The sequence below is a fragment of the Bombina bombina genome, chromosome 1 (genome assembly GCF_027579735.1).
Source record: "Bombina bombina isolate aBomBom1 chromosome 1, aBomBom1.pri, whole genome shotgun sequence".
In the NCBI taxonomy this organism is placed as follows: domain Eukaryota; kingdom Metazoa; phylum Chordata; class Amphibia; order Anura; family Bombinatoridae; genus Bombina; species Bombina bombina.
Window position 1 is genome coordinate 512,599,960 of NC_069499.1, and position 19,975 is coordinate 512,619,934.

The 19,975-nt window shown below is 33.8% G+C and overlaps 1 protein-coding gene across 1 annotated transcript in view; it reads right to left on the bottom strand.

The window, feature by feature from the left end:
- The window catches only part of COL5A2 (collagen type V alpha 2 chain), a 198,583-nt gene that overhangs the window by 53,390 nt on the left and 125,218 nt on the right, over window positions 1-19,975 (bottom strand). Inside the window, exons 19-27 of the mRNA XM_053698600.1 lie at window positions 14,275-14,373; window positions 13,907-13,951; window positions 13,717-13,815; window positions 12,847-12,900; window positions 12,421-12,528; window positions 9,607-9,660; window positions 9,312-9,410; window positions 5,482-5,535; window positions 2,144-2,242 (exon numbers count right to left, since the gene is read on the bottom strand). Of these exons, the coding sequence (XP_053554575.1) occupies window positions 2,144-2,242; window positions 5,482-5,535; window positions 9,312-9,410; window positions 9,607-9,660; window positions 12,421-12,528; window positions 12,847-12,900; window positions 13,717-13,815; window positions 13,907-13,951; window positions 14,275-14,373 (711 nt within the window). The remainder of the gene's footprint in view (window positions 1-2,143; window positions 2,243-5,481; window positions 5,536-9,311; window positions 9,411-9,606; window positions 9,661-12,420; window positions 12,529-12,846; window positions 12,901-13,716; window positions 13,816-13,906; window positions 13,952-14,274; window positions 14,374-19,975) is intronic.

The following is a 19,975-nucleotide window of genomic DNA, read 5'->3' on the forward strand; positions in this document are numbered from 1 at the left end:
AAAAAGTTTATACTGTATCAAACTGTATACATTTAATTATAAACTGTAGAAACTGAGACCTATGCCTAGCTGGGGGTTAGAAGGAAAAGATGAAAAATGTATTTATTTTAAGTATATAAATGCTTAGCAAGCTTAGTTATCGGCTCCCGATGATTTGGTTTAAGTTTCGGCCAATTAGGAAGTTTGTTTTCAGGTGATCCCAATACAAAATGGATTTGGCCACTAATGGGCCGATTTATGAAAGTGCGAGCGGACATGATAAGATGTAGTGTATCATTTCTGCTGCACATGGATAAATGCCGACAGCATACGCTGTCAGCATTTATCATTGCACAAGCAGTTCACCAGAACTTCTTGTGCAATGCCGCCCCCTGCAGATTCGCAGCCAATCGGCCGCTAGCAGGGGGTGTAAATCAGCCCGATCATATAAGATTGGGAGGATTGCAGACCGCAACTTTAGAGGTAGCGGACCAGTTATGGAGAAGCGGTCTCTAGACTGCTGCTTCATAACTGCTGTTTCCTGCGAGCCTGAAAGCTCACGTGGAAACAGGGGCATCAAGCTCCGCTCGGAGCATCATAATTCGGCCCCTAAAAGTCCACAGCCGTGAACAAGTTTTTAATAGAAAAGTTCCTGAAAATGTGTTTTTGGTTGTTAAATACTTGTTATCTGGGTAGAAACTAGGAATCCAACCAAAATTGACATATACATTAGCCCTTTCACACTTCTTAAGGTTACAGTTTTTTTGAAGTAACCCCTTTGTTCAGAGTGCAAGAGAAAAAATTATTTACATGTGTGAGATTAATCTATTGTAATCTAAATCCCTCCTGGTCACTGCTAAACAAAATGAATGCCATTTGTATAAAGGCATGGAGGGTATACTCGGCATGTTTGCTCAATGGTTATCTTGACACGTTTTAATAAGTCTTGCTTTTTTCAATATTTCCAAATGGTTTAAAAATATTTTTTTCCAGTTTGGTGGTATATACATCTAAAGCAGTGCTCCCTCTATGGCCTCATTTTGTGAGCAGCCCAACAGTGAAACAGTTAATAAGGGAACCATGCCTTTAGGTCTGCATTGTGTAGTGTTTGGTAACTCCAGGGTGCGGTTCCCTAATTAACTGTTTTATTGCTGGACCACTTACAAAATATGGCCTTAGAGGGAAAACTCACCTAAAGTCAAGAATAACACTATGGGTTTCCATTGGAAGGAAGTGATCACAATTATCTCATCTTCTAAAACAGGTTCTCACCCTGTAAACAGTGAAACCGATCCATAGCAATTTTGTACCACACATATGTTGTGCAAACAGGACTGCACCTTTGTGACCATGATTTCAAAATAAACTGCTCCTTTGTGACCAGGCTTGGAAACAGGATTGTGCGTTTGTGACTGGGTCTTCAATAATGTAGCTGGAAAAACTGGAATGCATTGTGAACATGTTTCGCCTTTGCAGTCACAAAGATGCAATCCTGTTTGAAAGCCAAGTCACAAAGGTGTTTATGAAGACACCTGTACTGAAAGTGGCACTCATGTGAGTGTAAATTATAAACATTTATAGAAAGTGATTGCTACACACAATTTCTAGATGTCGGGGTCCTGATCTCACTTTTCCTAAAAATCCCATTAGCTGTAAGGAATATTATGTATTCAGTACATATACATAGTTAATGTGTGCCCTGCCCACTGCACATGGACTTTCAATACGGGTGAGTTGTACTTTAAAGAATCTAGACCATGTATGTAAATACTCCTCTTAAATGCTGCCGACGGCCATATCAAAGTGCCTTGCACATGTGCAACATAATAAAAATATTCACAATTGCAATTTTTGCAAAAATGCCCATTCAAGACTTTATCAAGAGCCTTTAGGTTTCAAAGTCGATAAAAGTAAAATGATCTTGAAAACATGTTGAAAAGTATAGAGAACTTGAATTGTGATTGCCGAGAAAATTTCGGCTCCATATAAAAAATAAGCCTTTTTTTGTGAGCCCAAAATTGTTGAAAGATTGTGTCAAATCTATAAAGACTTATTTGGTCTGATGTCTTAAAGATAGCATACATAATTTATTTTATGATACTACAATTTGACCATTGGTGTTAATGTCCTATTATGTCAGATTAAAACAGAATACCCCACTTACACTATTGCCTTTTGGACCAACAGGTCCCATGCCACCAGGCTCTCCACGAATTCCAATTGAGCCTGGGGGTCCTGTGCGCCCATCTTCCCCTGCTGCCCCCTGAAAAACATAAGGACATTGTGTAAAAGATAATACATCCTGTCCTATTAATCTTTGCAAAAGTACATCATTTAATGTTGTAAATATCAGTGGCGTCACTAGGGGGTGTGGGGGGTGCGGGCTGCACCCAGGTGACACCCTCCAGGGGGTGACACCACCAAAAAAATTTTTTTATTGAAATTCAAAGAAATACAATGTAGAGATGCATAGATTTTTTTTTATTAGAGGGGCCAGCATATGTGAACATTGGAATGGGGAAGTTGTAGACACTTAATTTTTGTTGCCTCTTCAGCACTGCAATTTCCACAAATAGTTTTCCCGGCTGCTTTTGCTTGTTTGTACTTTGCTCCTCCCCTGCCCAATTTCACTATGAATGTTGTGGGCATGCCGTGGGGCTTGCGAAGTTGGGCTGCTAGCCTAAACCTGCCTGCCTATCTGTGCTCACTGCTCAGTGACGTGTGGAGCAGTGGTGTCACTCACTGCTGTGCTGTCGCTCTAAACGGGAACTGGGAAATCATGAGGGGGATGCCTGGCACCTGACCGCATGACTGTCTGAAGAGGTAGGAGGGAAGGGCGGGCGGGGGTCTGGGCGTGGTCAGAGTGCAGAGGTGATTGGCCATAAGAAGCGGTAGGCACGCAGCCCGGGGCTGTGCACTGACAGACTTGGAACAGAGTCAGAGAGTAGAATTTTCATAGTTTGCACACCTAAACCTTTTCTTTAGTGATTTATTTTAGAGTGCTCTGTTTATCTTTCATTTGATGCTCTGCTGAGCCAGGGAGCAGCTCTAGGCATGAGCGTTATAATTAATGCAGTGCAGTTTACATATTTTGTATGTGTGTGTGTCTGAGTTTTTGTGTGTGCGTGTCTGAGTTTTTGTGTGTGTGTGTGTGTGTGTGTCTGAGTGTTTTGTGTGTGTGTCTCAGTGTTTTTGTGTGTGTGTGTCTCTGTGTGTTTTTGTGTGTGTGTGTGTGTGTGTGTGTGTGTCAGAGTGTTTTTGTGTGTGTTTTTTGTGTGTGTGTGTGTGTGTGTGTCTGAGTGTGTTTCCGAGTGTTTGTGTGTGCATCTGAGTGTGTTTTTAAGTGTGTCTGAGTGTGTCTGAGTGTTTGTATGTGTGTGTGCCTGTGTTTTTGTGTGTGTCTGCTTTCGGGGGGGGGTGACATCATAACTTACCGCACCGGGTGACAATAATAGAACACAATGAAGAGGACATATATATAATATATTATTCCAGAAAATACAAATGGGAGTCTCATTCTATGCAGTCATGATTTGAGGGATAGTACTGCAGTGTTGGAATTCGATTTTAGTTATTAGAATTGAATGATTCAGCCCATAAAGGCTACATTTTGTAGCGTTAGGACCAGTTTATTTTGGGACACCTTGTAAGTTGGTGATTGGCTGAGCAGAATATGGCCATATTGTGTGACTAAGATCCCAAATTTATATAAAAGTATAAAAGTTTTTTGCAGGCAATTTGTTGCAGCTTTTTGTAATTACGTGGCTAATTTGTTTGGATGTGTGCCAATACTTCTTGTTTTGTCTTAATTCTGGTCATTGTGGCAGCACTTCCACTATATGTGTATACAAAAAAATGTTTTTGTTAGGTGTGCTTAACCAAACCCATTTGTATTTCTTAAATTAAAGGGACACTGAACCCATTTTTTTTCTTTTGTGATTCAGATAGAGCATGAAACTTTAAGCAACTTTCTAATTTACTCCTATTAACAAATTTTCCTGCTGTCCCATTTTTGGTGAACAACCTGGGTTGTTTTTGCTGATTGGTGGATAAATTCATCCACCAATAAAAAAAGTGCTTTCTAGAGTACTGAACCAATAAAAAAAAAGCTTAGATGCCTTCTTTTTCAAATAAAGATAACAAGAGAATGAAGAAAAATTAATAATAGTAGTAAATTAGAAAGTTGCTTAAAATTGCATGCTCTATTTGAATCATGAAAGAAAAAATTTGGGTTCAGTGTCCCTTTAAGGAAAACTTACCAAATCCCACTGGTTAAAGCACCCCACCCTGCTCAGGTGTGTTCTTGACAGTGTAATGACTAAGATCCCAATTTTATTTAAGTATAAAAAAAAATTGCAGGCAATTTTTTGCAGCTTTTTGTAATATGTGGTTCATTTGTTTGGATGTGTGCTAATACTTCTTGTTTTGTATTATTCCAGAAAACCTACTTAAACAATATAAAATGTTAATTATTTAAAGTACAAAAATAGGCTTTCATTCTTTGAACTCTTCTTTCTCTGAGTATGATAAAAATTCCATTTCAAATGGAATTTTGAAAAGTCAGAATAACTTTGTTTAATAAAAGGGTATGGTCCATTTATAAATATATTTTATCTTGTATTCTGGCTTTCAAGACTTTATTAGTCTATTATTCACAGTTTGTTCTGGGATTTGGTATTAGTTACAACACCTCTTATTGTCTCAGTATTTAAATGAATAGCATCTTCATACAAGATAGATTGTCAACTATGATTAATATTCATCCATGTATTGTGCTTTAGTATAGCATATGTTATGTTTTCTAAAGAAAAAAGAATACAGATTTATCATTTTAATTATGTAAAATTACGAACCCCTCTTTATACCAGAAAGAGCTGGTAACAATATCAATCAGCTACATATATAGTCATATTTTGCATTAAAGGGACAGTCTAGTCAAAATTAAACTTTCATGATTCAGATAGGGCATTTAATTTTAAACAACTTTCCATTTTACTTTTATCATCAAATTTGTTTATCTTGGCATTCTTTGTTGAAAGCTAAACCTAGGTCCTAAGTCCTTAAAAGGTTGTCTTTTACCTCAGTGCATTTTGACAGTTTTTCACTAGACAACACTAGTTCATGTGTGCCATATGGATAACATTGTGCTCACTCCCATGGAGTTATTTATGAGTCAGCACCGATTGGCTAAAATTCAAGTCTGTCAAAAGAACTGAAATAAATGGCAGTCTGCAGAGGCTTATATACAAGGAATTTATAGAGGTAAAAAGTATATTAATATAACAGCGTTGGTTATGCAAAACTGAGGAATGGGTAAAAGAGATCATCTATATTTTTAAATAATAAAAGTTTGGGAGTAGACAGTCCATTTGAATGATATAGTATATATTAAAACGCTGGTGGAGATTATATCTTATTTGGAAACCACTTTGGTGGAACTTTCTTTGAACAGTATTTGAAGACTCCAAATTATGCACATTGCTTAGATTGCATGTTACTTACCACAGGTCCAAGTTTGCCTTCTGGTCCCTGGACTCCTGGATTTCCTGTTAGACCCTGGAAATATTATTGATGAAATTGAATTTAATACAATTATATTTGATACTGTGCAACCATTTTTTTTTTTTAAATCACGTATAAAAAAGAAAATAAACAGTGATTGCAAACATAGCTAATACATGATTTCTAAAATAAATTAGCCATAGTGCATTTCAAGTATTTCTTGGCGTCTAATTCAATTTTTTATTTATTTTATCTTTCTTTCTGTTGAATACAATTAAGTTATTTTCTTTCCAGGATGTCTGAATTCCTAAAAATATATGTGGGAGAATCTTTCTTTAAAATCGGACATTCAGATAATTTATGTGACGGACTCTTATTATGTCTCTGTTAAAGACTCTTGAGCTGTCTTCATAAAAGGCCACAGATAAATATGGTATGAAGATATTCTATTCATAAGACCTTATACTTATTTGTTTTATCAGTATTTCTCTGAAAATACTTGTTATATTAATAAAAAGATTTAAACAAACAAATAAAAGTAAAATAAAATAAGAAACCAATAGTCTTCAAAACTATCTAAAAAAAAACCATGACAATTCAACAATATTCTTATTGCAATCCCAAGGTATAAAATTTATAGACAGCAATAATTTAGAAATACAAAATTCATCCCCAATACCCTAAAGTTGCCAGACAAAACTGTAGATCTATAGATAGTTGCCTTCTTCCTACCCATACATAACAGAGAGAAGGCTTTTGGCTCTTATTGTAAAAATCTTAACAATACTAAACATTTCAAAGACCAGAGTTCAATAGATCGCTGTTTAGGAAATTATTCTTGATATTTTTTTTAAAACAGTTTGAAAAGAAGTTGGAACATTTAAAAAAACATGTTTATTATGGTGCACGAGGATAAAAAATAAACAGACATAAATAAAATCAGTGGTTTTTCCATAATGTTAACCCCTAAACGCAGGACCGCACTATTATTAAGGGGTTAAGTAAGGAAAACTAAGAAGTATGGAGAAGTACAATTTGAACAAATCAAAATGTTTTAATGTAACTAAAATATAGACTTTAAGAAATTATAAAACACTTATCATAAATCCAATAAAAAATAGCAATGTTACAATAAGCTAAATGCACTTATTTGTATTGTTGTTATTATTATTAATATTTTACTGGAGTTTAAACTGTTTAATCAGGTTAACAGAACATTCACTTTGCTTGATCTATGAAACAAACAATCCAAATCTAACTTTGTTTACTTCCAGCTGAGCGACTGCCAGAGCTGATTGGCTCACTAGCCTTGTCCACTTGGGACCAGCAGTACTTTAACTATATGTCTAGCCCTTTTGTGTGGGGTTAAACACTTAGGGCTAGATTATGAGTGGAGCGCTATTTATCCATCGCACTCGTGCTTTAACTCCCCTATAAGTAAGGTTTTTGCACATGTCAGGTAGCGCTTGTATTACAACCCAACGCGCGCAAAACACTGAACTTCTAGCGAAGTCAACGAGCGAGCGGGAGAGATTACCGCGTTAACATATTCCCCCATAGATTTAAATGGAGCATAAAAAGTGGGAAAAAAAACTAAAACACCACTCGCGTGCAATCCTGATAGCATTTTCTCAAGTGCACTAACACAAATTGAACATATGAATATTTCACATAGAAGAATAGGTTCTATTTACTCATAAATACATATTTCTATGTAAAAACACATAGAACATATTCTTCTATGTGTTAGCGAGCCACTCATAATCTAGCTTAGGGTCTGATGATCTAAAGCTCTCCACTAGGGATGGGCGAATGTGTACATTTTCGAATTTCAAATGTAGAACGAATGTTATTACCGAAATTCGAATTCTAAATCCGAATGTCAATAAGAACGAATATTCTTAAAAATTCGAAAATCGAATGTTATTTACAGTTTTCGAATGTCATTTTCGAATTCGAATGTTTATAATTATATCGAATGTCCACATTCGAAATTTCGAATTTAACATTCTATTTAACAAATACTATTCAGAAGTTCAATAGTTCATGTGGTAGGGCAGGAATCTAGTAAATTGATACATAATAGATACAAATATATCATTTTGAATGTTTCCATATAGAATATTGCATACTATTACAATCTAAAAATTCGAATACACGTATTGCATAATTCGAATATTACATTTAAAGAAAAAGCATTAGAAATACTATTACAATCTAAATTCGATTTTTTCGAATTCGAATATTGCATAATTCAAATATTACATTTAAAGAAAAAGCATTAGAAATACTATTACAATCTAAATTCGAATTTTTCGAAAAGAATATTTTCGAATGTAATCGTAAAATTTGAAACCGAACATTCGAAAATCGAATGTTAGAATGTTATGTAAACATTCGAAATTCGATTTGAACGAACGACTGTGTTAAAATTCGTGCCGTTTTTCGAATGTTGCTAAACATTTGCCCATTCCTACTCTCCACTCTGGCAAGATTATTTAAGAAGTCTTGTCAGTACGGTACGGTGAGGTCCCCCTCAAACAATTTTAGAACGGATCATTTTAGCTTGAAAGCCGTTTATCTGTCTAAGCAGGTTGTAGATGTTAAGGATAGACAGACACACATACATTATAATATAATAATATAATACTCATAATGCTCATAAAAGCCACTGAAGCTTTTGTGCGATTTCTCTCCAAGCCTTATGCTTGAAGGAACAGTAGTGTTTCAATAACATGACAAATTATAACATGTCATTTTTGAACGACAATGCCTATTTAACACTGGTTTAAAGCGATATTAAACACAAATCTTTTATTTTCTTCCAAGATTCAGATAGAGCATTACATTTTAAGCTTTCTAATTTACTCCTATTATCAATTTTTATTTGTTCTCTTTATTTGAATATAAGCTTAGGAGCTGGCCCATTTTAAGTTCAGCTACACCAATCAGCAAGCACTACCCAGGTGCTGAACCAAAAATAGGCCGGCCCCTAAACTGAAATGTCTGCTTTTCAAATAAAGATACCAAGAGAATGAAGTAAAATTGATTATAGGAGTAAATTAAAAAGTTGCTTAAAATTACATGCTCTATCTGAATCATGAAAGAAACATTTTGGGTTTAATATCCCTTTAAAGCAAGCTGAATATTCACCTAAATGTAACTTTCCTATATTGTTTTTATGGGATAATAAAACTAAATAGTGATATAGTATTCTTGACAGGATAGCACAGGAACCTATGGTATTAAAGAGATAGAAAATCAGTTGCATGAACTATAAAATATATTTATCTTTCAGATGCTGTTATCAAAAACCCTTTACCCTCACTTACCTTTAATGTTCTCCTGCCCACTTGTGCGTCACTCTTTGTTCCATTCCAGGAGCATAGAGCCAAAGGGAAGCTGTAATGCAGTCTTCTATGGAGAAAAAAAGTTGCTTTCTCGTGTTTCCTTCTCTCTGTTCATATATTGGTCCTTGAGTAGAAGCAGAGTGAAGGCAACACCAGTTGATGGCTTTTTTTCTCTGTAGAACCTAATGGTACAGCTTCCCAAGGAGAATGAGGGTACAGGGAGTTTGATTGTACAAACGTTTGTATCCACTTTACACATTATTGTTTGGAAGGAGATAATATAACATGAATGGACAAATATTGTCCCTTTAGTCTTAAATTATGTTTTGACTTTTGATTGTTTTGCTATGATTAATGTAAGAAAGTCATCGGTTGTTTAATATAAATGTATGTTTTGTTTCAGTTTCAGCACTTTGATCATTTCCTCTTCCGTATTTTCTGCTCTGCCTCATCAGCATTATCATATGTACTGTTACTTACTCTTGCACCAGGAAGTCCAGGTTCTCCAAGACGGCCTGGATCTCCATTAGCTCCTTTGGGGCCTGAAATTCCAGCAACCCCGCGCTCACCTTGCGCTCCCTGCAACAATACCACAGTTACAGTAAATTGTTCTTCACTTGAAACAACACTCTATTAGCTATGGAATTATTGATCTTTTGCACACATGAACTTATATAAAATGCTGATTAATCAAAAAACAAACAAACAAAACACAGTATTGGTGTAATAATAAATGTTAAAACTAAGATGTTGCTCAGTTTAAAACTGACAATACCTTTGGTCCAGGCAGTCCATCAGACCCAGGGAAACCACGGTTGCCAGGGGCCCCCTAGAATGAACACAAAATGTAAAATACATAATACAATAGAACAGGGTGTACAAATATAGTCAATTAAAGAAACCAAATGTGAAAATATTGAAATTGTCACTGACAAATGTTTTTTTATTTAATCATTTATTTTTTTCTGAGTTTGTTCAAAGGGGCACTGAACCCAAATTTTGTCTTTCGTGATTTAGATAGAGCATGTCATTTTAAGCAACTTTCTAATTTACTCCTATTATCACATTTTCTTCATTCTCTTGGTATCTTTATTTGAAATGCAAGAATGTAAGTTTAGATACCGGCCCATTTTTGGTGAACAACCTGGGTTGTTCTTGCTGACTGGTGGATAAATTCATCCACCAATAAAAAAGTGTTGTCCCGATATCTGAACCAAAAAAGCTTACATGCCTTCTTTTTCAAATAAAGAAAGCAAGAGAATGAAGAAAAATTGATAATAGGAGTAAATTAGAAAGTTACGCTTAAAATTGCATGCTCTATCTGAATCACGAAATTCAGTGTCCCTCTAAGTCTTGTGAATACTATTAAAAACCAACACACCTAAAACTGCAAATATTCAAATTATCATCTTTTTGTAATTTTTAGCTAAATATGTAAATTTGTCATGGCTGAAAAAGACAAAATATTTTACAACAGTGCAGGAGCTGTAAAAGTTTTGCTTAGTTACCACATTTTTAATGGACAGTAAAGCCAAAAATAAACTTAAATTGATTGGATATAGCATGATATTTTAAAAAACTTTCCAATTTACTTTATTCATTTTCCTTTGTTCTCTGTATCATTTGTTATAACTTTCCCCTTTTCTTAAATAAATTGCACTTTTTCACAATATTTAATTAATTGATATGTATAATACAAAGCATTTAATGGCTAAACTGTGCATAGTTTTTACTAAAATAGATCACATTTAGATCTCACATTTCACGTTCCAATTCAGTTTTAACAAATGGTAACCTTTTAAAGACATTAAAGGGACAGTCTAATCAATAATAAAGTTTCATAATTCAGATAGGGCATGCAATTTTAAATAAGTTTCCAATTAACTTTTATCATCAATTTTGCTTTGTTCTCTTGGTATTCTTAGCTGAAAGCTAAACCTAGGTAGGCTCATATGCTAATTTCTTAGCCCTTAAAGGCCACCTCTTATCTGAAGGCATTTTGATATTTTTTAACAACTCGAGGGAGTTAGCTCATGTGTGCCATATAGATGACTTTGCACTGATGCCCGTGGAGTTACCAAGGAGACAGCACTAATTGGCTAAAATGCAAGTCTTTGAAAAGAACTGAAATAAGGGGGCAGTCTGCAAAGGATTAAATACAAGGTAATCACAGAGGTAAAAAGTGTATTATTATAACTGTGTTGGTTATTCAAAACTGGGGAATGGGTAATAAATGGATTATCTATCTTTTTAAGCAATACAAATTCTGGTGTAGACTGTACCTTTAAACTCAAAATGTTATTTTCATGTCCCATAAAATGCTTAGTTATGTATATTTAAAAAAAAATACTTTCATTATTTACTTTGCCTTCTTTTACTGTAATTTAACACTAACTCCACACCTCCAGATAGTCTAGAATACATTCTGTGGAATGCAGAACCATGTTACTCCTAATTGCTGCAGGTGCTCATTTATATATGCCCCTAATTTGCCACAGTAAAGAAATTAAAATATTCTACATGCAAAAAAATATTCAAGGGTTTGTCCCAGGACTGCAAAGCAATGCATATTGTTTTATGATAAAATGGCAGGTTTTAAATGCTTTTAAAATGTATTTTGCATGCAGATCTGTTGTAACACAGTGAATCAGCATTAATATATTTTTTTATTTTTATTTTTTTTGAGATACAGAGCTTTAGTTGTCCAAAAGGTTACATTTTCAAGTTTTTTAACTAATATTTTAACAACTAAAACCAGGGGGGGAAATATATATATATATATATATATATATATATATATATATATATATATATATAAATATATATATATATATATATATATATATATATATATATATATATATATATATATATATATATATATATATATATATAAAAAGAAATATGCACTATAGGCATGGTGTGTATTAGTATTTCTCAGGTCTAAGCGTCAAATCCTATCAATAGGCCAATGTGTATAATAATTTCTGACTACTAGTGTAAGATAAATAGTATAGGCAGTGAAGAAGAGAAAATCCTATTAAAATCCCACTGTAGAAATATGCACTAAAGTTGAGAAACACCACTATACATATTCACCAAGGGTTTATTTATTATTAAAAAAAATTGTGGGGGGGGGGGGGGGGGCTAAATATTAGGTTCCCTTCAAGTATTTTTTTATATCTGTGAACAAGTTGATAGAATAAATACATGGCTTCTTTGTAAATATTTTATTTTATAATAATGTTATACATTTAAGAAAGCCAAGTATATAATGTACTTTATTTGTACAGAGTATGAGCCACAGGTTATGACTTTTGTGCATGGAATACATTTAATAAGTATAACTAATGTATTTACTTAAATAATAACAGCAGACATCAAGCTGCTTTAAAACTAAATGTACAACAGAAAAGCGATTGGCTCCTATTCCCAAAATATTCATAGTTATTCAAGAAAGCCAATACAGTCTTGGTCAGAGTAAATGTTTTGATTTCAAAGCCATAGTTATTATTTCTATTAGGAAAACATGACTCAGAAAGCTAAAATATTTGTTACTATCAAAATTTCACAAAAAAACTTGTCATACCCGCTCACCAACTGGCCCAGGTGGCCCTACTGAACCTGGGTCTCCCCGAGGACCTCTCTTTCCCTCTTCACCTTGTGGTCCTATTGCACCTTGAGGACCATGAGGACCCTGTTGAAGAAATAATGACCTTTGAGTTACCAAAAATATATTAAAGCCACAAATATTGAATATCTTAAAATAATGTTTTGTTATATTAATAATGAATTCATATCTGCAAATTAAACTGCTAAACAAATTATATACAAAAAAAGATTGGAATAAATTTTGTTGACAATGAATATGTATAGAATTTTAGATGTATGCACACTACATTGTGTGTGTTTATATGCTGATACTTTCATACTAAGCCCTAATGTTAAGTACTTTTCTTCATGGATCATTTCAAACATTCTTATCTAGAATTCATAAATTAAGATTTTGACTTACAGGTTCACCTTTCGGACCAGCTTCTCCTTTGAAACCCGCAACTCCTGGATCACCCTAAAGGAAATAAAAAAGATATGTGTTAGACCTTAGTAAGAACAACCCTACTGGCTCATTTACATTTTAAGAAAGCCGATCAAATCATTTCCCATAGTCTTATTTACTAAAACATGTGTTAAATTAGTCATGTCAAAAAAGCAAATTTGAATGCAGATGATTTAGATTATTTGACTATTTTATCATTATATTTAAAAAGAGAAAATAAATATAAGAACACCCAGAATTAATCATACAGCAGATCTCTTGGGAGAAATTACTATAATTAAATTAAAATTTGATTAGTAGATATATAGAAAAAAAAAGTTGAAAAAAAAGAGATTTGGTATAATCCAGACAGTGCAGTGTTAAAGTGTCAAGGTGACCAAATGCAAAGCCAAAAATATTAAGAATTAGAACTTGAGGTCAAGCAGAGACAGGATCGTTAATGGCCGGGGCTTCCATGCAGCTGCATGAAATAAAACTGATTCAGAGAAAAGATGTTCTGGATTAGAGCTGATGCCATTATATAACTGCTGTTTTTTTCAGATGTTTCATTAGTTGTACAAGGTTAATTGTGAACTTGAAGACTCATTGTACCATACATTTTTAAACATTTCATAGTGCAAACAGAAATACCAATCACAAAGTCATACCATCCTAGCTTTAGCTTATGATATTTCAGTCTAGCATCCTCTTTCTTCTTTGATACATACTTCCTTACTGATTATTTAGTTAAGGACAAAGGCTTTGGTTGTTCTATCCAATAATTATGAACCTTACAAGAAATGTAAATTAGTTACTTTAAAAACAATGATAATAATACAATATAATTACCACTGAGCCTCTAATTCCTGGTGGCCCAGTACTTCCTTGAGGGCCAGGAGATCCATGTGGACCTAATAGACCAGGTGCTCCTGCAACACCAGGAACCCCCTGAAATAAAACAATAATATATTATTTGTTCAAAATTAATAAGAATTATTTAGAAATGTAATTACTACACATTATACTTTGTATGACTTACAGTCGGTCCTTTAGCACCACCAGATCCATCTGTTCCAACGGTACCCTATGTTACATAAAACAGTCTTTGCTTAGTTATCAGTTATAATGGTTACATTAGTGTAATTGTTTGGTATGTTTCTTCGAGAACATCATTTGTATCTTTTACAAAAAAGTTATGTCTTAGTAGTAACTTGGAATTCATGGTGAGAACCCTTTTCTCAAAACTATATTTTAAGATATCTCCTATAATTTTTGATGAAGAATGGTCATTTAACCTAATTGGCTTTATAGAAGCAAATAACTAAAGTATAAATAAAAAGGTAATTGTGCAAGAAGGTTGTCAAGCTAGGAAATAAATGCATATAGCCACAAAAATATTAAACTTACTGGAAGACCTTGTGACCCTGCAGGACCCGGTTGTCCAGTTTCACCTCTTGATCCTTGGGGACCTTCAGGACCACGTGCACCTGTTGGACCTGCTTCACCCTGTAATCAGATACAATCCAAGAAATCAATGAGCTAATACAATAAATAATCATACAGCTTTACCTCCATATACAATATGTACATAATAGAAAGTTCAGTTTTTCCAGTTCAGTGTGTATAAATCTCATTCAGTGTTGAGCCTCTGACTCTAGTATTTAGCCTATGGTATAAATATATTCAGATAGAGAATATACAATATTTGAGCCACATTATTTTTCGTGATGACATATTTTGTCATATAATCACCATATTTAGAAACATTATAGTTCTAATAATTTGCATAAAGATACTTTTATTTTTGTGACTTTAGATAGCATACACCACTTTGTAATAAAGAATATTTAATCATAGTAATTGTGTAACTGTGCACTTACAGTTGTCAGGTTAATTTAGATATACAGAATGCCAAAAGCAACAGTTAAAGGGACATAAAACACTTTAAGATGGTAATGTAAAATGATAAACTGTATAATAAAAATTAACTTCTGCAATATACTTTCATTATTTATTTTGTCCATTTTTCCTGTAATTCCATTCCGAAATTGTGAGCTTTTCAGTTCCTGTTAGAAATCAAAGTGCAGAACACTGTTCTATTCCACACATTCATTGGCTGCAAACTCTAGTGACCTATTTATAACTGTCCCTAATTGGCCATAGCAAAGAAGGTAACCTAAGTTACAACATGGCAGCTCCCATTGATTTAAAGACACTGAAACTTTACACTTATTTAGTCAATATTTAAACAGGTAATGAAACTTTAAAAAATACATCTACATGTTATTCTCAGACAAATCGTTTCTTTAAATGCATCATTCTATCTAGCATTTATTCAGTGTTTAATGTTCCTTTAATGTAATTTGATTAAAATCATTGCAAATTGAGTCACAATTCAATATGCCTATTTATTATCAACTATTTGAAAAAATATATTGTATATTCTTCAAGTCCAAGATGTTTCCATACTCACCAATGATTGCAAACCCCATAATCTGCTACATGTCTGTAGAGTTCAGTGCTGAATAACCCGCACATGTATTATATTATCAAATCTAGTGACAAAGGTACACATCAAGCACTCCCTACTCATGTTGAAAATAACAGTGTATGTTACCTTAAACTATAAACCCAAACTCTGTTTCAGAACTTGTGAATATATTCTGTAGCAAAATCATATTATAGAATAGTGACATTAAAGGGTCTTCTTTATAGAATACTTGAAAAGAAGCTGTTATCTTCTTTTTCATAGACAGAGTTTTCATAATTTTAGTCTTCATGGATTGCAATCTACTTAGTTTTTCATAATATTTTACGTTTGGTTATAAAAAGAACTATGGTTCTGTGTAAAGTTTCTTGAATGAACCTCCCCAAATTCTTAAGAAAAAGTGTATATAAACAGGATTGGTGGGCATTTATTTAGCCTTTTTACAATACACAAATTAAGGTTCCAGAGAGCGCTTCCATAAAAACACAGACTTTATTTTCCAATAGTTAAATACAAATGTGTCATTGCTTAGCACACGCCGGTGCTCGACAGCATTACAGGTCAGCTGATGTGTTTCGGCCTATAGCCATAGTCATAGCTGGATGACCTGTACACTGATTCAGTAATATGAACTTTACTACCAACAAAGGCGGAGAGGAGCAGTTTCCGTTTATTGAAATCTATGTTTATTGAGATCTCTGTGTATTCCACATAAAGGATATTGTTTAAATATTAATGAATATAAAGAAATCCATTGTTTTGCATTATCATATTTAATATGAAATATAAGGATTAGAGAAATTAGTTATGTTAAGAAAAATGAAAAGTATAGGTGCCCTCTATATATTAGATCGAGGAGTGTGGCAGCGTCTTTGTTTTTAGCTCAATGAGAGCGGAGCTCTTGTTTTAAGAAAGTGACACTGCAGAGCACTGGAGTGTCCTAAGCAATGACATATTGTATCCGTTTGATATATTTTAACTACTGGAAAATAAAGTTTGTGTTTTTATGGAAATGCTCCCCGGAACATTAATTTGTGTATTGTAATTTCTGTTGCCTGATACTGGGTTGGACACGAAGATTGAAAGGCGGCACCATGAACCCATTTGTTAACCCACAGTTAACAAGCAAACAAAAGAGGTGAAGGAACCATTTATTCCGAGGAGGGGAGGAGCTGTATCTACATATGAGAGCATTTAAGCCACTACAGATGGAGTCAATAAAGGGGATTCCCCATGATAGAGTCACTCTCCCTGTGAACTGTAAAATAAGGTACTGAGTGTTAACCACAATATGAATAGTGCAGTGTAAGGGATCATGGTAGATATTTAGTCAAAAAATATTGCCAAACACAGTCTCTACCAATCTAAAAAGGACTGCAGTATTTTGTGTTATTTAGCACTCTGCCTGCAATTATTTAAAGTCCTTCCTGTGGATAAGAAATTGCAAGATATGTAAAGTAGGAAAACCATCAAGTGTTAGTAAAAACCTGTAAAATCCATGGCAAACAATGGGTGCCACAAAAGATGTATGTGACTGGTAGAGCAATCACTGCTCTATTTTAAGATGTAAAAACTTACAAAAACGAAGTTAGTTCTCATCTGTATCTATGTATTAAATACACTGTAATCAGATGAGATAATCCACTTGTTTTTAAACTTGTCCTCAGTTCTCCCTAACAGGCCACATTTTGTGGATATCTGAACTGGAGCACAGGTAAAACATCCTTCAACTTATTCAATCCAACAACTATCCTCCGCAGTGGAGAGAAAGTTTATCTTAGGTCCTTTTTTTTTTTTTCGTTCTTTTTTCTCCATGTCTTTTATTGTTGTCTTGTATAAGTATGTTCTACATTTCTAGTTTAAGAAAATTATCCAATTTCTGATCAAGATTAACAAAGAGTAATTTACGCCATAGAACAGGCTAACAATGGTATTGACACGGTTGTTCATTCCTGTGAGTGTGCTTCTCTCTGTGTGTATTTAGTCTCCCTATGGGAAAAAGGGGAAATCCAGACGTGGACTCCTTGCTCAGTGTGCTTAGAGGAACATGGCTATACCTCACTGACGAGGCCCAATGAAGGCCGAAACGATCATCTGGGGTTGCTGTGTTCCTTGTTCAGACAGAAATTGCCTGGTATTTTGGTGCTGGACTGGCCAAAATAGGCGGGATCAGACTGATATACTACAGGAAAGTTCTTCTCTGTGAAAAGCATTACTGGGCTAAAAGAAGTTGTACCCAGGTGGTAAATCGCCATAGAAGAGGCTAACAATAGTATTGAGCCAGTTGTTTGTTCCTGTGAGTGTGCTTCTCTCTGTGTGTATAAAGAGTAATTCACTTTTCATTTTTTGATTATCATGAAATATTGTGATTTCAATTTGTTTTCTTTTTCTGTACTACATTATACTGCTTCTGAATTGTATCACAAATTGGGGAGGCCTGAGGACAGGTTTGAAAACCAGTGAGATAATATGAAGTATATTGATCTGAATTTTTTTTCTATAAAATCAGAGATTATACATTTCCGGAGAGTATTTAAAAGAGATATGTAAGAAACGTCAGATACATAGTAAGCCTCACAGTTTAGGTATGCTGATAGAAATGCCCATTTATTGTGAGCAACTGAAATAGATTTCAGAAAAACGTTAAACAGGTAATAAATGAAAGTGAGAATGTAATAGATTCAGAAGGTGCATTCCAGTCTGGAGAAATGACAAATTACCATAGGTATTTTAGAATTTACATAAGTTTAAATATGGGGACATTATAAAGGCATCCTCACATCTTGGTCCATAGCGATTAAAAAAATGACAAAAGATGGCAGCTCTGCATAACTGAACCTACTGTATGGTTAAATCATATACCTTTATGTGGTACAATTAGCCCTTTACAAATTTGTGGTTTAAGCATCTGTAAGATCTACATTAAAAAAAATATAATTCAGAAATAAAATATGATCCACTGGACATATAACAGGAAGTCTATTTCAATGGTTTGTTAAATTTCTAGCCTTGGCAGTGCCTTCTCACATATGCTTTTTAAAATAACATAAATATGGTTTTCAAAATTACATTTTCAATATTTTTGTATTATTCCAGCATATACTAGAAAAGTATAGGAGCCACAGTGATAAGATATGTAGAGAAGGCTGTCATAACATTTTTCTTTTATTCAATATTTTTTTTTAATTTTAGTTATTCCAAAAAGGTTTACATGATTAAATATGTACATATTAATGTATTTTAATTTTTTTAAATCTGTCTGTTTATTTATACAAGGTATGAGATCATAATGAAAGGGGCAGTTAACATTATGTAAACAAAAAATTACAATATGACTTTAAATTGATAATATTGTTTTAAATACAGTGTTCTTTCTGCAGTTTCATTTTTCCCTTGCATGTTGCAAATCAGAACCATCTTTGGGATATTTGCTAATATGTTCCCATTCTGTCTGCCAAATGAATTTTCTTCCAGTTGTTTTAAGAGCAGTTGGGATTTTCTGAAGCCAAATGAGCATGGGAACTGGACTGATTACACACTATTTAAAGTAATAAAACTCTATTGTTCAAGGCTTTCTTAAGCTCATTATCATGTGGCAGATAAACTCATGGGTCTTTGCCAATTATAACATTTTCATTGCAGCTGTCTCTATTATGGTATATTATGTAGCATCTGAAATTTAGGGGGTCAATCACAATCCTTTAGAAAAAACGTATCTAATATTTTTCTAGAAAAAATCTCCATTAATGTCTATGAGCATTTTTGTAGATAAATCCTTTGATAAAGTTTTTCTAAAGGACTTTGATCGACCCCTTAAAGTTAGAGATAATTGCTACTGAACAAAGTGATGTGATTACGTAATACTGAGCATGCACACTGAGCGGTAGCAAATTTTGACAAGGGAGCAAAAGCTGACGGAATACTGGTACAGTCTGGTTTGCATATTTAATCCCAACATTTCGGTCTTACAATCAGACCTATGTCAAGGGTACGACACTTAGATAATATGATTATAATCATAGTTGTTGTCAGTTACTATGGTAACTGGAGTGAGAGGGGAACATAAGAGATCGTTCCCACAATTGGATTATTGTGAGCACAGCCGGACCCGGGATTTATATTTGTTTTCTTTTGTATTGTAGATGTTGTACCCTTGACAAAGGTCTGATTGTAAGACCGAAACGTTGGGATAACATATGCAAACCGGACTGTACCGGCAATAAAAAATCGTGAATTGAAGACTGAGTACATGGAATATTTCTGCTGGTATTCATGAGAACCAAGCACCAGCGTGTATATATAAGGGAGTACAGTGGCAAGATATATATATATATATATATATATATATATATATATATATATATATACATATATATATATATATATATATATATATATATATATATATATATATATACAGCTCCATGGACCAGCCCATAATGATCACAACTATGATCTTTGGTTTTAGAAGGTATAAAGTCTTTCCAAGTCAGGGGACTTGAGCCCAAGTCAAGTCGCAATTCATTGTTATCAAAATCTAAGTCGAGTTGCAAGTCTTTTTGATTATGTTGAGTTGCAAGTAGTCAAATTTGGGACTTGAGTCCAAGTTAAATGGACAGT